The 19,920-nt window shown below is 36.8% G+C and overlaps 2 protein-coding genes across 4 annotated transcripts in view; both read left to right on the top strand.

Moving 5' to 3' along the window:
* The window catches only part of LOC139135351 (uncharacterized), a 121,101-nt gene extending 101,978 nt beyond the window's left edge, over positions 1 to 19,123 (top strand). For 2 of the 3 annotated variants that reach the window (XM_070702702.1, XM_070702700.1), the window contains 21 exons: positions 1,356 to 1,466; positions 1,903 to 2,076; positions 3,091 to 3,219; positions 3,548 to 3,620; positions 3,824 to 4,416; positions 5,281 to 5,554; positions 6,700 to 6,820; positions 6,976 to 7,130; positions 7,563 to 7,676; positions 8,408 to 8,545; positions 9,761 to 9,892; positions 10,596 to 10,768; positions 11,197 to 11,285; positions 11,613 to 11,749; positions 12,192 to 12,395; positions 12,579 to 12,655; positions 13,187 to 13,297; positions 13,785 to 13,958; positions 15,049 to 15,171; positions 15,911 to 15,983; positions 17,860 to 19,123. The gene's annotated coding sequence lies outside the window, so the exon portion shown is untranslated. Of the gene's footprint in view, positions 1 to 1,355; positions 1,467 to 1,902; positions 2,077 to 3,090; positions 3,220 to 3,547; positions 3,621 to 3,823; positions 4,417 to 5,280; positions 5,555 to 6,699; positions 6,821 to 6,975; positions 7,131 to 7,562; positions 7,677 to 8,407; positions 8,546 to 9,760; positions 9,893 to 10,595; positions 10,769 to 11,196; positions 11,286 to 11,612; positions 11,750 to 12,191; positions 12,396 to 12,578; positions 12,656 to 13,186; positions 13,298 to 13,784; positions 13,959 to 15,048; positions 15,172 to 15,910; positions 15,984 to 17,859 lie in introns of those variants that run through there. The other variant, XM_070702701.1, reaches the window with a different exon arrangement.
* On the top strand, positions 1,123 to 18,021 carry LOC139134415 (aminopeptidase N-like). Its single transcript, XM_070701277.1, has 22 exons — positions 1,123 to 1,130; positions 1,356 to 1,466; positions 2,228 to 2,314; positions 3,091 to 3,219; positions 3,548 to 3,620; positions 3,824 to 4,416; positions 5,281 to 5,554; positions 6,700 to 6,820; positions 6,976 to 7,130; positions 7,563 to 7,676; positions 8,408 to 8,545; positions 9,761 to 9,892; positions 10,596 to 10,768; positions 11,197 to 11,285; positions 11,613 to 11,749; positions 12,192 to 12,395; positions 12,579 to 12,655; positions 13,187 to 13,297; positions 13,785 to 13,958; positions 15,049 to 15,171; positions 15,911 to 15,983; positions 17,860 to 18,021. Exons 1-22 carry the CDS (start codon positions 1,123 to 1,125, stop codon positions 18,019 to 18,021), a joined length of 3,258 nt encoding a protein of 1,085 aa, XP_070557378.1.
* Positions 19,124 to 19,920: the final 797 nt, after the last annotated feature.

The raw sequence follows: 19,920 nt of genomic DNA, 5'->3' as shown, positions 1-19,920 counted from the left end.
TAAAAACAGTGTACATTTAGCCATAGACGCCACAGAAAACTCTTGCTAGATATCGACAATATAAGTTTACATTCCCTGCCATAAAAATCTCCGATAACAACAAACATTTACAAGTTAGACATGTTTACACTTCCCCAGTCCTGCGAAACGAAAATCTGACCTTTATTTCATCTGTCACGCAACATTTGACGAAAATCAGGGAACACAAAAAATGACTACTCCATCGGAGCTCAAAAACGACCTCTAACATTTTGGTACTGTTTTAGCCTAAAGAAACACCAAAGTTCGGATAAGCTACACATGTTTACATCCGCAAAGTACTAGAAAATACATTTGTAACACTGACTTTCGCTGTCAGGAGAAACTTCGCGATAAATCGGGAATATCCATCCGTTGGTGGAGTCAGAAACGGTAAGGTAGACATGCATTTACACAAAGCTGAACGCTGTCCTCATAAATTTGGCCGTTCACAGTTTTCAAACAACAACATTTCAGTAGATAACATACATACTTTACGAATCATGGAGCACTCCTCGCACAGAAAATATTCCGACGGTTAAAAAACTGCAAAAACGAGGGAAAATTCGGAGATACACGAACGATTGCGGAATGTAAACAACTCTGTGATGTCAACTGCTGTTAAGTCTGGAACTGCAGCGGTATGTGTTTCGGATTTCTATTCGAAACTTTGTCACTTTACAGCAACATACTGACTCCCTGCAGACTTCTAGTTGCATCGAATCTCGCTACCAATATGTAAAAAGTACTTTAAAACCATTTTGACGAATTCTTCTCAAAATAGTTGTAACACTTTTATTTCTAAAAATGGACTTGCGGGTAATCCGGAATAACTTGTAATCCGAAAACATTATTACCGTACACCCGCATGCACGTGTTACTGAACCGGACGTTGTGCAATCGATCGGGCCCAGCTTCATTCCTTCCCCGACCCATTAACACCTCTTAATTATTCCAAGATAGATCAGACGCTGCTTATCCCATAGACCCTTTGTTCTCTATCGGAGTTGCCTGTCCCGTTTTTCTCAAGAGTCTATGGCTAGTCATATGTCCAGTACCCTTTGTTACCAATCATGAGATTGGACCTGTTCACCTGGAAACGGGATGAACAGGTTGGGGAATGAAGTGTCTCTTATATTGCCCTCCAAATTGCAGAACATAGCGCCCTATAGCCGTAATGTGTGAAATTCGTCTCTGTTCCCATAAAAGGATATCTAAGGTTGGTACATAATTGAGTCAAAAATAAAAGAAGTTTATTTCATTGACAACTTAAATTTAATAGTCAGCGAATACCAGTGCTGTTTTGTCTACATTTTTGTCTCATTTTGATATTTCAGCTACAAGCAAATTGAAGCTATCAATACAGCTTGTTACTATGGACACCAGCACTGTGTTGACAGTGCTCAGAGCCAATTCAACCAATGGCTGGACAATCCTGAGGAGACCTCGTGAGTGGAAAATTTGAATTGAGTTGTCTCATCGATTGTAAACAATACAATGCTTTAATGAATGGTTCTTGTATTTTGTACACATAGTATGTCAATATTGAATTTCTGAACCTACAAACTTTTTATGCCTCTCCATTGTAGAATTAAGGGTCAAAAAATATTGATAATGAGTCATCAAATAACGATGTGCATTGTTAAACAACATTCATGAACTCACTTTGCATAATGTTGCACTTCTAACATAAATATACCCCAGATGTACAACTCACATATTCTTCCTTGTAAGATGCTTTTTCATTGATCATGACAGTAATATAAAGTTGGAGATGGCACAATGTTCAGAATGATTACCAGTCCTGTTGTTAGTTCTTGCGCGACTCCTAGCGCCATACATTTATAGATATTCCATTAAGTACTCAAGGTACTATTTACTTAGGTCAATCCACATCAATGTGAGACAGACAGTGTACTGCACGGCCATCAGGCACAGCACAGACAGTGTTTGGGAGAAAGCATGGAGCCTATATGACAGTGGGAAGGTACCATCTGGTGAAAGAGGCAGGATACGCTCTGCTTTGGCTTGTTCTGATAAACAGTGGATAATCAAAAGGTATTTTGTTTCAAATCTGCCGCAACTTAGCCTGTTTTTAGCTTTACTTCGAATAATACACTGGCTGTTTATAGAAAACTTGTAATGGAGGCAAACACAATGATATAGTACATGTATCAGTTTTCCTTTCCTCTTTCCATTTCATTGGTAGATGTCTTAACTATGCCTCAGGTACAGTACTTGAAATGTCCCATGATTCCCATGATTTGTACCCTCAGAAATTCCTCAGTGAAATCTTGTATGTTTCTCTTGTGTAGACAGGTATATAAACTAATTGCATAATTGTACCTTTTAAGCACATCATTCAAGACTTGTCAATATTCATTTTGAATAATTTCAAATAAGGGAAGAAAACGATATGTTTGGTTGATTGAGCGAGGAGATAGCATTTTTGTAAAATTTTCCAACCTCTGTGTCCTTTACTACACTTAATCATGTAAGGAAAAAAGGGAGACTAGTTGCACCTGTTTGGCAAATGAAAAGATTTTTCTCAATGGATAAGACAAAAGGGGCTTACATATACATGTTAGCTTTCTTTAGAGAATGGCCATTTGGGTTGGTCATAATTGCTTCCCAAAAGCATGACACTTGTAGTACCAGCAGACCACAACTTTTGTGGTTATTTGACAGTAAATTTAAAACTTTCACCATGATATCTAAATGTACTTTTATTGGATATGTAATTCAATAATTATTGTAATGCTTCACATCATTGCTAATTTGTAACACAGACAGATATCGGACTCGAAACCTTCCAGGGTACAAGTCAAAGAGATTTGTGGGCAGTTTATGGTACTGAGTCAGGAGAGAATCAAAACATGATTACCACAACTGATGATATATATCTGCACATGCCGTATTAGCTGGATGGACTTGTTCTCCGCCAGACCTTATTGCTGCTTAATATCCCCCAATTCCAATGTGTACTGTGTTTTGAACATCACCTATCACAACATACATACAGTAAATATCTGAGACAGGGTGTTCAATGAATTTACCTTTCTCTGATTTCAGGTATCTTGACTATGCCCTGACCAAGAAGGAGGCAAACAGTGTCATTGGAAGCGTACTGCGAAACTCTCCAATTGGCTATTCAATGGCAGTGGAGTTCACCATGGCAAACTGGGATGCCCTCAGAGCAGCGTAAGTCTCAGTTGAACCATTAGAATTTTTTTTTGAGTTTGAAAGTGTGCATTGAGTCATGTTTGATGATTGTACAAATCTATCAAGGATAAAAATTAGAGTGGTTCATGACTGTATTATAACTTATGGAGAGCAGCAGCCATTTTGTTTGTTTAATTTGTGAACCAACAACTTTGTTAGGTAACAATCCAAAAGTGATGACATTTAATGCCCGTATCTCAACGTTAACCATATAATATCACAGCCTATATTTTAAACTGAACATCACCAGGATGGAGAAACATATGCAAGGGTATGATAAAAATAGATTATTTCTATTTCCCCACAGCCATGGCACTAGTGCCTTCAACATTGTGTGGCAGTTTGCAGACTTTATGAATACAGCTGCAGACCTTATGAAGGTATGTGTGTGCCTATTGTGTTTAGTTCAGAACCGTTCTTTAGTTCAATGCTGGTTTGGATTATGACTTATCATCCTTTCTCTGTGGATGACAGTCATTTTAACGCAAAAATTAAACATTGTTTATATTTGGATACCTAAATGCTAAGTTGGAGTCAATGATTTATAAATTGCCATACTCTGTGCAAATGCCTTCATTTGCAGCTTGAAGAATTTGGTCGTAAGAGCCAATATGTGCCAGGTTTCCCAGAGAAGACATACCAGAGCACTGTAGACAAGGTCAAGTTGAATATTCAATGGATGGAAAGAAACTATGAAGCAGTTTATCAACAATTGATGGATGCAACAAGTAAGACTGAAGAACCAGCAGATGAGAGAGAACCATTTGATGGACGCTTACCTGAAACACTGGCACCTTCTCTGTACACCATCAGCGTCACACCATATCTGGATGAAGAGGATGGGGAGAAGAGATTCACCTTTGATGGCAGTGTTGAAATCATTTTTGAGGTTTTGAACTCTACTGATGTCATTGTCTTGCATGCACACGGTACCTTGAAGGTGGATGATTCAGACTCTATGATCACTGTGGCTGAAAAAGACAATCCTTCACAGACCATTGGTGTGGACAGAGTAGAAATAGTTGAAAAGTATGAATTTGTAATGGTTCATCTCACTAGTAATCTGGTCATGGGAAGTGAATACATTATTAAAATGGACTCTTTCACTGGAACTCTCCATCACGCTGACTTCCAGGGATTGTATCTTAGTAACTACACAGAAGGTGGCGAAACAAAGTGAGTACTGAACTTCACAGTGTTTTGAACTCCTGGTAATAATCCTAGTATGAACCTGAAAGCTTAAGACCTTTCTCTCTCAGGAATAAAAATTGGTAGTCATCATGCAAATTTTGGTAGTAGAGAAATAGAGTGCCTAACATTTACCAATTCTTTTAAATTCCAAATTGTCACCGTCTTTATGTTGAAGAAAATTTATTTCCAGCCTTAACAAGAGTAAGACAGTAAAAACTTCCTTAGTTTATGCCAAGAACTATAAAATGAGCCCATCCAAGCAGTAGACCAGAAAAGTACAGTGAAAATTTGAATGTCTCAAGATTTGTTCCCATGGTACATTCTACTTTGAGGTAGTATGCGCCTCCAATGTGACAGACTTCAACTTTTAGCTCAAACTTTCCTCAGTGAAACTGTCAACCGTACTCATACCAAATCATGAATAAAAATCAGCAGTCTTTGTGCAATTTTAGTACTAGAGAAACATTTACCGAACATTTACTGATATTTGAAATTCAAAATGGCTGCCATCCCCGTGTTAACTCTATGGGAAAAAATAAAGTTTTTGGTATTTCAAAAAACTAAGACAGTGAAATTTTTTTTTTATGTGTAGAGCTTCAAAATGAGTCCCAACAAGCCGTAGATCAGAGAAGTATGTATAAATTTGGGAGTCCAAAATATCTGTCCCTAAAGTACATTCTACCTTAACTTGACTGTAACAGTGAGAAGTAAAGAGTGTAAACTGACTTGCATTGTGTTCTGCATAAAAGAAAGCTAAAGGCTGTTATTAACTTTGCCATAAAAGATTTGTCTCAGCTTTCACATGGATTTCATTTTTACTGACATTTTTACCTCCTCTTGTTCTTGCAGACATATGGTAGCAACCCAGTTAGAAACTACAAATGCCAGAAGAGTTTTCCCATGTTTTGATGAACCAGCTCTCAAGGCCACCTTCGATGTGACCATAGTACACAAAAACACCAGAATTGCACTCTGTAATATGCCTGTGAAGGAGACAACCACTGATGGTGACTGGAACACAACTGTCTTTGACACAACATCTGTTGTCATGCCAACATACTTGATCGCTATAGTTGTGGCAGATTTCAGGAGCATGGAAATACAGACAGCAAACAACAAGACAGTAAGAATAACATCACATAATTTCATCAAGTAAAGTTTATATGATCACCTGTGTTGTAGTAGACAGTTGGACATACATTCATCACATCACTGATTCATATCTTTTTCAACATGTTATTATTATGCCTGAACCATTATTAACCATTTAGGTTTACCAGCAACACAACTGAGGAGTTTTCAAACAGACAGGTTAGCTGTTGAGAACCGTATGCCATATAAGGTTGTACCTGTTATCACCATTACTTTGTGTGGAAGAAATTAACCATTTACAGATATAATTTACTAATCCTCAAAATGAGACACCTGATCACAGTTTGATGTATTCCATAGAAATTCAAACAGTAACCAGACTGGACATCACACTAAAAAACCAAAGAAGGCAAATATTAATGTCAAAGAATATGGTTCTTTTTATAAAGCTTCCATGTAGACGAATGTGAGCTACTGTCTATGTGGTACTGCTGCAAGTCTGTCTGTCTGTCTGTCTGTCTGTCTGTCTGTCTGTACCATACACATGATTGTCTGTGTGTCTGTCTTTTGGCACAGTACCTCAAGAGCAGCCCATCTGATTTTGGTCACATCTGTTATATAGATTCCGTTTGTGAATGGCAAGAACTGATAGCATAGGTTGCATAATTAATTTTAATTTGCATAATTATTTGAAGACTCCAGAATCTGTGACACCAATTCTATAGTTTCAGCAAATATAATGCAGTCCATTAAAATATGCATATGCTTCTCATAACAAAATGAGCCAACTCACAGATATATTACAGTTAAAGGTCAAATAATTGTTAATTTGAGTATGTAATAAGCCTTCTAAATTTTGCCTGTATCCTTTGAATGGCTACCTTAACTTTGATGAATTTTGGTTGTGATGTTGATCATGGCTAGACTTTTGGATACTGCAAGACATTTAGCAGTTAGTCACAAATTGAATAATTGACACAATTATAAAAGTTATTGAAATAATATCAGAGAAAACAAAATGTCAATTTACAGACAACTGCATCATGAGCTGAAACACATTGATTTCTGACATGAAATCTTCAAAACAAATTCCTTTAGAAATATCCATGCTAATTTTTTGTTTCTATTTATTTTTGTAAATACCTTTGTGAGTTTAATGATGTCGTGTTTTCACAGATGCGAGTTTGGTCTCGACCAGAAGCGCTATCAGCTCTTAATTACTCTATGCACACCGGAAGTGAGATGTTAACATTCTTTGAAGACTATTGGGAAATTGGGTATCCACTTCCCAAACAAGGTAAAAATAAATTTTCATATGTTTCTTGGTTTTTTGTTTCTTAATCAACAGGCAAATTTTTTAATGCTAAAAATTTTTCTTGTCCTAATCACTCAATGATGACAGCAGCCAATTTTTATATTACATATTCTTTTCCCTTTCTGTCATTTTTTCAGACATGGTTGCAATCCCTGATTTCTACTTTGGAGCCATGGAGAACTGGGGACTTGTGTTATACAGGGAGACAGCTCTCCTGTATGACCCTCAAGTCAATGACCAATATCGCAAACACAGAGTGGCAGCAATCATTGCCCATGAATTGGCCCATATGGTAAGAGTAGCAAATTTCTACATCCAACATTGTCACTACATCCAACATTGTCACTACATCCAACATTGTCATCAAAACTTTACCCAAACACCACTACAAGCCAATAATCGCTGACATTTTGTCATGTAGTATCATAATTATATTGGATTATTTACATGTTGTCTTCTCAAAGTATCTACATGTAGTTACAGGTCATGTTTTAATAATCCTGCCCTAAGCACTCTTTTTGTCTCACAACTATCTGCAGGGTTAAAATAAATATAGTTTCTGTACAGAAGTACAAACCAAAGTGCATAGTAATATTTTGATATTCACATCATAAAGAATATGTTTTCTTCCTTCTTTTTGCTTAAAATCAAATGTTACTGCATAAAATATCAATCTACTCAAGTTTTCAATCTCTAAACGGTATGCTACTTTAAAAAATTACAGTGGTTTGGAAATCTGGTGACGCTAGACTGGTGGGATCATGTTTGGTTGAATGAAGGTTACGCAAGTTTCTTTGAGCTTCCAGTCCTGGAAGCTGTTGAACCAAGCTGGGATGTGGTAGGTTATTCAACATTTTTTTTTCAAGTTTGATGTTTACCTTTAGTATGTGATAACTGTGGCCAAGCAAAGAAATGAAATCATTTAAGGTAGAACGCACCCTGGAGACAGATATTCGGACTCTCAAACTTTTACAATTCTTTTCTGCTATACCACTTGTTGGGGTTCATTTTAAAGCTCTTAGTGTTAGATTACTTTTCACCGGCTTACTTTTTCGAAATTCGAAAATTATATTTTTCTCTATTGAGTTAACACAGGGATGGTGGCCATTTTGAATTTCAATAATGGTAAATCTTGTGGTATTTGTTTCTTTAGTACTAAAATTTGCATGGTGACCCCTTGTTTTTATTCTTGATTCTGAAAGAGAATGATTGAAAGATTCCTCAAGGAAAGTTTGAGCAAAAGTTTAAGTCTTTCACTTTTGAGGCACATACTACCTTAAGGGAGTACACTAATACAACCTGTGCATTTATTTAGTATACCAAGTGCTTGTTCACATGAATGGATAAGATTTGCATAAATTTGGTAGGTAATGGAAATCATTCCGTGTCTTTCATGTAGAATAGAGTATCTGTTGTCAAGAATAATTAATATATATATATATATATATATATATATATATATATATATATATATATATATATATATATAAGTGTATCTATTGTCTGTTTGTTTGTAAACCTCTCACTTATCATTTTGTGAATGTCTCCTTTCCAACACTCTTATTGCAGTTCAACCAGTTTTTCCAACGGGACGACCTCTACAGAGCTATGGACTTTGACGATTCCTGGTCTTCCCATCCTACCGTAAGACCAGTTGGATGGCCGGATGACATCTGGAGTCAGTTTGACAGAATTGCATATCAGAGGGTATGTTTCTTCTTCCCCGAATGAGCTGGAAGCCTTGTGATCCTAGTGTTCACCCTCACTCCGAGTTGTTAGTTCCAGAAGGCCTACATGGTTGCCCTCTGGAACTGTTGCTATTGCTCCCATTCTTTAGAGATTTCTTTTGACTTATTTTCTTCAACAAAGATATCCTTGGACATATTATCAAGTTTGTCAACAAACACGTGTGTGCGTATAAGTGGGCAGTTGACCACAGAGGAAGATAATCAGCCAAAGTGTACAATAGTCCATATTATAACACACCACATGCTCATTCTGTGTCGCAATTCGCCAGAATACGTCACATGACGAGAAAATAGATACGTCTAGTCCCAACCGGATTGACAAAAATGACGTCAGAGGGTATTTTTTGAAAAGCTATTTCCCTAGGGAAATAGTTCTGACCAAATTTGGAAAACTGCCCGGTCGTGTGACCATAGTGTCGTCTGCAGCTTTGCAACAATGGCAGGTGACTAGAATGTGATGTGCGTCCGGGATAGGTGACGACACATTCTCTGAAACAGATTTTCCAACATTTTCCAACATTCTAACAGCGTAGGAACTTGAACAGCTAATCGACGGAAAAGATTAAAGTACAGCTAAGGATGTCGCTAGGTATGCTTAGAATATTTTTTGAAAGAAAGTGGTACCACGTACAACTGAAACCGCTGTGGAAACTTCACCTAGTAAACTTGTCACAATGGATTGTTGTGGTGCAAAATATCAAAACACATTAAAAACTATATAACAATACAACATGAGCATGTGGTGTGTTAAAACACCTATAGCCTGGTCTTTATTCGGTCTATAGCGCTCGTCTATTACCCCTCGTGGCCGTGTATTACCAGAAACACATCGCTATACCCCTCGGCCTACGGCCTCGGGGAATAGCGATATGTTTTTGGTAACACATGGCCCCTCGGGGTAATAGACAGCCACTATAGCCCTCATGACCAGGCAATAGGTGTTTAATATCAATGTTTCAGTAACACAGTTAGACCACACTGTTACACCACAAATCACCATATTTTTTTGTACATAGCACTTGAATTTGATTCAGCCCAACAAAGCTCTCAGCATATTTAATAATATTCAAAACATTAAACTTTACAAAAACAAACTTTCCATCTTTGACGTAGATAAACTATGTAAGGAGCAAGATATTTGGTTTCCTGATAAGCATTTCTGTTTCATCCGCAGGGTTCATGTATGAATATGATGATGAGAACTTTCCTTGGTGAGGACACATTTAAAGAAGGACTGAAGAGTTATTTGAATGAATACCAGTATTCCAACGCTGTGTCTGACCAACTGTTTGCTGAGCTGACCAAGGTAAATCCCCTTTTTGGATTCTTTATGACTTTTTGATGAGAATTCTAAAGACATACATGTTAGCACATTGCTTACGTATTTGTTTTGTAAATTATTCAGAAAATCAATTTTGTTTGACAGAGGAGGCAATGACAAGTTTGTGAAATTTTCAGAATTATTGTACGGCTAGCCATATTGGAAAGTTTACAGAAACATGGGCAAACTAGTATCATCTGGTTTAGCAAACAAAGTATTTGTATTTTCCAATGGACATGACAAAATAAATGTCATGATAATGGGTAAATAGAGGATGACCTCTACAGTCATTCTTTACTTGCCTTGCAAGAGTCTGGTATTTGTTTTACCTGCAAAGTCGATGCCTATTGCCATTCCATTGCCATGTGGTTGCTTTTACTCTGACATTTAAATGTACTTGTTATAACAAGATTATTTTATTTTTCCATGTTATTTCAAATTAAAACCAAAAATTCATTGAAAAAGGTTATCTGCACTTGTACAAATCAGAGGAACATGTTGGTAAATTCCTAGAATTCCTGATACTTTTACCAGGAGCTATTTCCCATGGAACTGAAAAACTGTCGCAGTTATGGTGATCAATGGAAACAATTGTTGGCTTCTTTAACTGATACCATCTGTCATTACTCTGAAAAATCACAGACATTATTGAGTGGATGAATGCTTTATCAATTGACATTGATCACAGGCTGATGTAGGCAAGAAGAATACAGACGTGAAGAAAGTGATGGACACCTGGCTACTCCAGATGGGATATCCAGTGGTGACTCTGTCACGTGATGGTAACACTATTCATGCAGAGCAGACCAGATTCATCATGGATCCAAATGAAGAACCCAATGACAAACACTATGACATGGGGTAAGTCTTCCTTGGCTCAGTCACACAAAGTTGATATCAGAGTAAATTCAGGGAAGTATGTGTAACAAGGAGTAGCTGTTGGTCTAAACTGCCTGTGTTACCCCTTTTTATCTCAATGAGGGAAAAATTTGTGTCAGCAAACAACAGCCTGAAACTCAAAGCCTGTGGCTGTACCATTGCCTCATGCTCTTGCAAACTGAACATCTGCTAATAAACTCTTGAGCAGAGCAATATGGAATGCCAATCACAGATACAGCTTGTGACATAAATTGCAGTACTACATGGTCAGTTGTCAGATGGTCAGTTTCAGAGGAGGTCAAATACCGTTCAGCACAACTTTCCTATGATCAAGCAAATTAAAATCATTTTTGCTGGAAATTTTCATTACAAAATTAACATTTACAGTTTTTTGGGGGCTCCTTTTGTAGATACAAGTGGCACATACCATTGACATTCACTGATGAAAGTGAAAAGGAGTACAGTAATCCTACGGAAGCATGGATGGAAGTTGGTCCAGGTACAGTTTCTGTTCCTAATTAATGTTTTTGATAATTGTAATAATATAATATGGTACTTTTATAGCAAATTTCAGCTAGCGTGTGAACAAGTACAAGTAAAGTGTGTTTCATACTACCAATTTGGGTTAACTGCTAATGTACCTAACTGATAAAATTTCTGGAGTCATTAAGTTTGAGTCCATTTTTTTGCATCAGTGTCAAATCTGTTCACAGCTTGGAAAGCACACTGTGTGAGTGTACAACCAAACACTGGTATTTTATATGGACATGCTTGTAACCAAGTTTTTGAAATCTTTAATTTCATTATGTAATCTCTCTCTCATCAGCTGACTTCAACATCCCAACATCCAGTGGTGATGATTGGTACCTGGTGAACATCAACCAGAATGGTTTCTACCGTGTCAAGTATGAGGATGCCAACTGGAACAAATTGGCCACTTATCTGAAAGAAAACGATCACACAGTGAGTAATTACACAGTATCAGTGATATGTGCTATATGTACATTGGTATTTGCTAAATAGAGAACATGATCACACCATGAAGGTCGTTAATAGCTTCAATACTAGCTGTAAGGTCTTTCTTCATTCATTGCACTTTAGTTGTGTGTGCAGACTGTCGAGTTAGTTTTCAGCTGATCATGCTGCTTGAGAGAAGTAAAATTGCTGCATTTACGCTGACACTTTCCTCCCTATTCAGTATCATCATTAAATGTGATAATATGCTATGATGCAGAAATAGGAAAAAAAGAATTTGCATATGCAATATGTGATTTTCACAATCGGTGTGTCAATTCCAATATGGCCAATCAATGACAGGCTGTTGATTTAAACAGTGTTCATGCAAGTCACACATACATTGATCACTCACACTTTGGTTAATTTTGAAAACTTGTATTTTCCCCAGACCATTCCAGTGAGGACAAGAGCCCAACTGTTAGATGATGCCTTCTCTATCGCTAATGCCCACCAAATGGATCAGGTCTACTCCATCAAATTGCTGGAATATCTGTCCAAGGAGACTGATTACCTACCTTTGTACACAGCAATACTGAGACATGGATACACCAGAGATATGCTGAAGAGAACTGCAGCATATGGATACTTGGAGGTAAGCTGAAAGTGTGACACCAGGACAACATATGCCATTTTAGAATCAGTAAAAGTATTTTTCGCTTGATCATCAGTTGAAATGGCCTCCAGAGGGCATCCTTGAACTCTTGATTTAACACATATTCTTTTAAGTGATTACTTTGTAGTCGTAGTAATATTAATATTCTCCTAATGTTTACAGAGACACATGAGATACCTCTTGAACAACAGTTACTGGGAACTTGAGTGGGATTTCAGCCATGACAGTCACCTAGGATAGTAAGTCATCTATGTTCTCTCATTTCTTGATGTCAGTGTATTTACTATACTGTCTACACCAAAATGTATCTGTCATGTATGGCTCATAGTGTGATAGTAGCTGTTTGTGACATTATTAACATTGTGAGACTAAATGTGTATCAACAGTTTGAAGGACAGCAGCAATAGGTGCTAAGTGAAAAAACGACACTTTTCAAATGGTTGTGTCTGACAAGCATGTGTAGGAATCTCTAGATATTGTTTTTAACTTTTTGTCATGCAGATATCAAATTATTATTGAGATATGTACAGTTGGTTACAGCCAAGCTACTGTTGTATCAAATTATTTGAAAAACAGTTCTGTGCCCGATAACTTTGCTTCCAACTTTTACTATGTGCAATTGGTGAGGAAAAATCATGTCCAGAAATCTTCGCACAGTCTCCCTCAGAAAAAGAATGAATGAACAGCTTGGTACCTTTTACTATGGTTTTAAATGAATACAGTGTTTTCCAAATTGATTTTTACTCTTGTATAATACCTTCTCACTGCAGTTATAAACAGATAGATAGCCTCAGAACAGCCTGTTACTATGGACACAGTGATTGCATAATGCGGGCAAAGATGCAGTTTAACCAGTGGATGGACAATATCAATGACACATCGTAAGTGAATTTGTATATCATTTCACTTTCATCTGAAGTCTGTCAAGTGATTTTATGTAGTTACTTTGAATATCACTGAATGTTTAAACATACTGATGGAAAGGGTACAGAGATTAACGTTGTTAATGGACACATTAAAGATAAAGTATTTTTGTCAATGTGTACATTACCGGTAGTTGAAAGATTCAGTCTTGTTTTGGTCTCCGGCAAGCTAAGAGAGGCCTGTGTAATGATTGAATTGTTCAGTTTACATATGTGTACATATAAGTTGCTTTACATTTACTCTGTTACGAGATCCAAATTACCTTACATGTAAAACAATCTCATTCACTGAAATAAGTTCGAAATTTTTAGATTTTATATGTTTTAGCAATCTGGGCAAAAAACTTTTGGATACTACTATTTTGGTACATGTTGTTTCTAACTTCTCACATTTCACTTTCTGCCGTTAAATACTTTCTCACCCATGTTCCCATTCCTTCAACAGAGCCATTGAGTCAAATCTAAAGGACACTGTATATTGTGCTGCCATGAAGTACGGCAGTGAAGACATATGGGAGAGAGCATGGAGCTTGTACGACAGTGAAAATATACCATCAGATGAAAGAAGCCGGGTGCGGTCTGCCCTTGCTTGTAGTAAGGAACAGTGGATCCTTGAAAGGTATTGAAAACTCAAGTTAAAAGCCATGTTTATGACTACGATAGATTTTTACATATCTGATAATAACTGGTAGCACACCTTTGTAATCCACTGGGTAACATGCAAGACCTTTTGTAAAAGGCGTTTCACAATTATTAAGTTGATTATCAAGATCTTTTGTATTGGTCTATTTTATGATTATTACAGAAGCCAAAAATATTTGCTGCAGATCCTTTCATTCATCACACATGTTCATTTCCTTTACACCGATCTTGATACATTGTTTGTTTTGAAAAAAGTGAAATTTCACGTAACGTGTGAGTCATGTTATCAGATTATGGCTAGTCTGTTGTCATCCTAAACACTGTAAAGAAAGCTATCAGGAAATGCCATGTCTATTACATTCATCATGCCTTTTTATACATTTTCTATTTGCTGGAATTGAGATTTATTTCCCTATATGTTTCATGGAACATTAGGCACAAAAAGGAATACTGTTCAACTGCAAACCCTGATACTGTTAGGTGGGCCCTAGTCTGGCAGAGACCCTGCGATTCGCGTTCTCCCCTGTTGGAACACGCGCGCCATTCAGAGACGCGACGCGAATCCCAGGGTCTGGACGTTCTTGCAAGCGGCCGGTCGGATTTCTGCCTGATCCGGGTACTTTATAGAACTCCACACACCCGTTAATCAAAACAAAAATGACAAGTAGCATAGCCAAATAAAATGAAAAATGAAAAATAAAAACATACCACGTATATAGGTCTACCGGCTACTAGTATATATTCTCTCTGCCCAGTTAGATAGGTGTTTCTGTTGAGGTCACTACCCTTATGAATATTCATACCCTTGCAAAAACGGACAGTCGCTGTGTCTGGCAGCGCGTGCTCACAGCTGCATAGCGTAGTCTTCGAATGCAGGCCCATCGTTGGCGCGCACAAAACAAGGCACAGCGACTGTGGAGAGTCTAGGTGGGCCCTTGCCGTCATCACTTGACAATTAGCGATGTATGTTTGATCAGAAGTTTTGAAAATAAGGCATTGAACACAAACATACAGTTTGAACAAACATGACAGTTTGATGATTTTTTTGCTGCCGAACTTTTTTACAGATACATGGAATATGCTTTGTTAAAGAAGGAAGCAAGCAGTGTCATTGGAAATGTTCTCAGAAACTCTGGTCACACAGTTGCATGGGACTTTACTATGAACAACTGGAATGAACTGAAAGAAATGTAAGTAGCTGTCAATTATCAGTGCTTATGTTGTATAGATTTACATGTACTCATGTACTCAGTTCTAATCCATAAAGGAGGTCACATTTTCCTTTGCCAAATTTCCCAGGAGTTATTTGTGGTACCATTAGGAAGGTACTTTATCATCTCTTATGGAAGTACAAAGCAGCTTTTTTTACTGAGCAGCTTTACGTTCTTGGCATTATCCACACTCTATTACCTGTTTTCTTGGTTCCCTACATAAGCAAGTCCACACACACCATTGATAACAATGGGTTTGGGGCAACCATGGTGGTAGAAGGGCTGTCAATGTCAACAAGGCACCAGCATCTCATAAAGTTTAACAAAGTTTACTATCATTGCTGGTGCTTGGTCTCTGATGTGTATGTAGTATTGTCACCTAGTTCAATCTGCAATATAATTATTTTTCTCAATCAAAACAACGGGCTGAGATTTATGACTAGGAAGGTGCTTAGAGTACATTGTGCGGAAAGCAAATCAAGATCGAACAGTATGTATTATCAGTCAAAATATGGGTAGTTGGTGGCACTTGAGGGGTGGGGGAATTACACATTAAAAGATAAGCAATCATATAGAAATTACATCATGCACTCTACAAATGCAATAACATACTCCTTTTTCAAAATATTCATTTGTTGAACACGTACACAAGTTACATATCCCTGTCATTACTGTTTTTCTTCAATAAGCACTGTTTTATCTTTCTCATATGCTGCAGACATGGAAATGGAGCCTTAAGCATTGTGTGGCAGTTTGCTGACTATATGAACACTGACAGTGACCTAACCAAGGTAATTTGAAATTAACTTTATGGTAGTCTGTACATTGAAATTTAAAAGTTTTAAAATTTTGCTCAAATTTTCCTCATGCAAACTTTCAGCCATTCTCTTTCATAACCAAGAATTAAAATCAGGGGTCACCGTACAAATATTGGTACAAGGGAAACAAATTACTCAAAATTTACTGATAATTGAAATTCAAAATGGCCATCATTCCTGTGTTATCTCGATGGGGTAAAATGAAATTCCTGATTTTCACAAAACTAAGCCAATGGAAACTTTTCATACTCCAAGCACTTCAAACTCCTTCCCCCTCTCCCCCCACAAGTGGTAGACCTACACAGAATTTAAAAAGTTGGAGAGTCGGAATATCTGTGCCAAGGCACATTCTACCTGGACAAGTCTTGATGTGACATCAACATATCTTAATAGAATTACCGGTGCATTTTCAGATATACTTTGCTCCAACAAATCCTGTTTCAGTTACAGTAATAAATAACATATTCAGTTCAGCTTAATTTGTTCACCCCAATTCCAAGAAGACATGTCCACAAATCACCTTGAAAAAGTGGTGGTAAAAGGGTTCAATTAAACTGAACAGCAATTCGAACTTCCAGGTTCAAGAAGACAGGTCCACAAATCACCTCGAAAAAGTGGTGGTAAAAGGGTCAATTAAACTGAACAGCAATTCGAACTTGCAGATCAAGCATCACTTGAAATGCAATATTTGCTGTGATGTGTCATCGATTGAGTCCTTGATCAAATGACTGCATAGTGATATTTGTTTTTGCAATGTTAAAAAAATTACTTTGAATATTCTTAAATTGTCCTAAATTCCAATGAATTGTAGAATATTTTTAAGGTGTCTCAGGCAGAAAGCAGGTATCAAACATCATATACCTCGAGCCAAGTTTCTGTGTAATGTTATGGGAAAAAACGCGTTGTCCAAATACGGGCAATCTCATGCATTTCTGAACGACATGTGTCTTTATTACATGCATTGTATATTAAACGTGACATGCTCCATAGGATTCAATGGTACTTTTGATGACGTAGCGGGCCGTATAGTCATCATTAGACTGAAAGTGAACCAGAACTATTTTCAATTTGACAACTTCAGGATTTAAAAAGTATAAAATTACCATATTCACAAAATTTGTGGAAAAAATTCAAGAAACTGCATAACAGTAATTTAAGTATATCAGTGTGCTGTTCGATGATGAAAATTGTTCTATTTTTTCAAGAGATTTTTGTCTAAGTCAGAAATAAAGTATATGATTTTCATGTGTATGTAAACCCAAAAGAGAGGCATATAATAAAAACATTATAGCCTAAACAAGGGACTATGGAACCTCGAGGCAGGAGACTATTTGCCTCCTTACGTCGGGCAAATGGTCACCTGCCTTTGGGCATATAGTACAATCTTCGGGCTATAATATACATCATTCGATATGTACATGTGTTGCTATCAGCAAACATTCCATTCTAAATCAAAGCAAGTGTGAGATTCGAACAAATGTCTTCTTGTTCTGAACATAGTGGTGACTGTGAAGCTGGTGACATCAGTTGATATTTCTGTTGAAATCCAATGTAAACTATGCTGTTGCTGATTATCTCAGCTTTTTTGAAAGATGAGAAAGTGAACTGAAAGAATATAAACAAATCAAGTGCTTTCATTGTGAAATGGTTACAAACTTTTACCTTAGAGGCATAATATTTCTTTCCACCTTACTGCCTCATTCCACAAAACCGTATCATGGCCATAAAACCATAAAACTACATCAGTGCCATAAAGATTGATATTGAACTTGTCAAAAAGAGGATTAAACAGACAATTGATTATATATTATATAAGTGAGTTTTTATTATATTATTTCTGGGATTGCAGCTCCAAGCATTTGGTAACAAGTACATGGACATGCCAGGCTTCAGTACCAGTAGTTACCAGAATGCAGTAGACAAGGTGAAACTGAACATTGACTGGATGAAACGCAACTATCAGCCAGTCTATCAACAACTCAAAGATGCCACACGAAACTATGTGCTCTAGGATAAACAGATATCTCTCAAAGAAAGAGTTTACTTAGTTGCATACCAGGTAATTAATTGCAAAGTAATCACCTCTCAGTATTGAACAGGCAACCTTGCCAGGTGCCTTTGCGCAAACCATTTATACCTTTTATATATACGGCATCAGGGAAAATTTCACAAACCTTCAAAAATTCTTTTTGCCAAAACAGTACTTATGCCATGTATATCTCTGTGGAGATTTGTAGCTTTTTCAGCAAAAGGAAAATAGATCCTAAAACTTAAAGAATTACTAAACCGAGACAATGCTGTTGCAAGCACAGCCTATACACTCAAATTTACCGTATTCATATCCCTTTATTTTGATGATTATTTCCCCAAATAGCATCTTGGGGTGAAATAAAAGCTTACTATTGTAACCACAATTGATCTCAAAACAATACCAAAAATGTGATAGGCTGACCGAAACTTTCCTGATACCTAATACCAAGAGAGTGATACTGTATATGTTGCAGGCTTAAATGACATTCAGCTTCTTACTTAATACATCATTCCCTAGATAGTTTTACAGAACTGATATGTTTAGGGTACTGAGTAAAACTATTTTCAGGAGTTCATCTAATCAGACTTACTTCTGCCATCATGAAAATAACGTCAGTCAGTCTTTCATGCCTGCTATCATGCTGTATTTTCAAATCGCATATACATGTTGTTCTGTTCAAACAATTATGCAATGAATGCAATGATGTCTTCACGTGTCTCAATATCAGCTTACATCTTTCCAACAAGACTACAGTACAGTATATACACTGGCAGAAACTCTTGAAATTTAATCTTGTCAATCATTCCTTTTGAAACATATCAGGTCACACATGAATTTATCCAATGGGTTTGTAATTATACAGAGAGCAATGGGTTTATCTTGTATGTATTCTTAGAGTAGTCTGTTATCTTTTGCTAATGGAATACTGGATTTTAAGTGAACTTTTTCTCACAATTTGAAAGCAGATATAAATATTTGTCGATCTTCACAGGTTCTAATTTTTCTTAGGAATGTAAAGGTGTTGCTGCATTTTGAAGAAAAAATTTTACAAATAAAGGATGTGTATGTTTGTACTTGATAAGACTCATTACCTTCATTTTATGATATATTGAAAAGTTGGTTCTGATAACATTTTAATGATAATTGCTCTGTAAAACCAGTTCTGTTTCTTTTTCTTCCCCTTAAAGCCTATTGCGGACTTTAATCCAAATATCTGGCAACGTATTTATATAACAATGCAATTTCAAAGGAGAACAAAAGGCAGAAACACCTCATAATCTTCTTAACACCCTAGTTAATTCCAATACCAGGCCTTTTCGAGCCGGGGTTTAAAGCAAATTGAACTACAAAGTATTACACCTATCAATGCAATGAACCAATCGTAATATGCAATGTGTTTGTTGACAAATGAATCGTTTGACTGTAGTCAAGTTGATAATAATGACGCTGGACATTGCACACATACAGACTGTTGACATGTTGACCACCAGCCATTTTGACCTATATTAGGAGTTGAATGAGAAACTCAAAAAGTGGCAAATAGATTTAATCCCGGTGTGTGTTTGTATGTTGACATATCGCAAACTGCCTTCATCCACAAAATTCGGATCCGTAAGACGTTGTACAGCTGTGAAAACCAGTTCACCTAAATGCCCCAAAACTACCAGGCAATACAATAGTTTCTATTCTGTTTGCTTGTTTGTGTATGGGTCAAAAAGTCCAAGGCCCAGTAACACGATTGGAACTAATTTTGGGTAATTGGATGATGAGGTAGTTTAATCTGCAAATGTAAGTTCGTATGTTTTTCTTTTTAAGTTACATACTTGTTTTTATGAGTAATTTGAAACATTGGAACATTCAGCTATAAGGCACCTAACA

The sequence above is a fragment of the Ptychodera flava genome, chromosome 6 (genome assembly GCF_041260155.1).
Source record: "Ptychodera flava strain L36383 chromosome 6, AS_Pfla_20210202, whole genome shotgun sequence".
Classification (NCBI taxonomy): Eukaryota; Metazoa; Hemichordata; class Enteropneusta; family Ptychoderidae; genus Ptychodera; species Ptychodera flava.
Note: the sequence above shows the minus strand (reverse complement) of the source record. Positions and strands in the feature narration are given on the sequence as shown.

Bases quoted from the DNA above. Each gene is read 5' to 3' on its own strand.
- LOC139134415 (XM_070701277.1), top strand. The intron at 2,315-3,090 runs GTATGTTTCTCT...CTCTGATTTCAG, and splicing joins AAATTCCTCAGTGAAATCTT to GTATCTTGACTATGCCCTGA. The intron at 4,417-5,280 runs GTGAGTACTGAA...TTGTTCTTGCAG, and splicing joins ACAGAAGGTGGCGAAACAAA to ACATATGGTAGCAACCCAGT.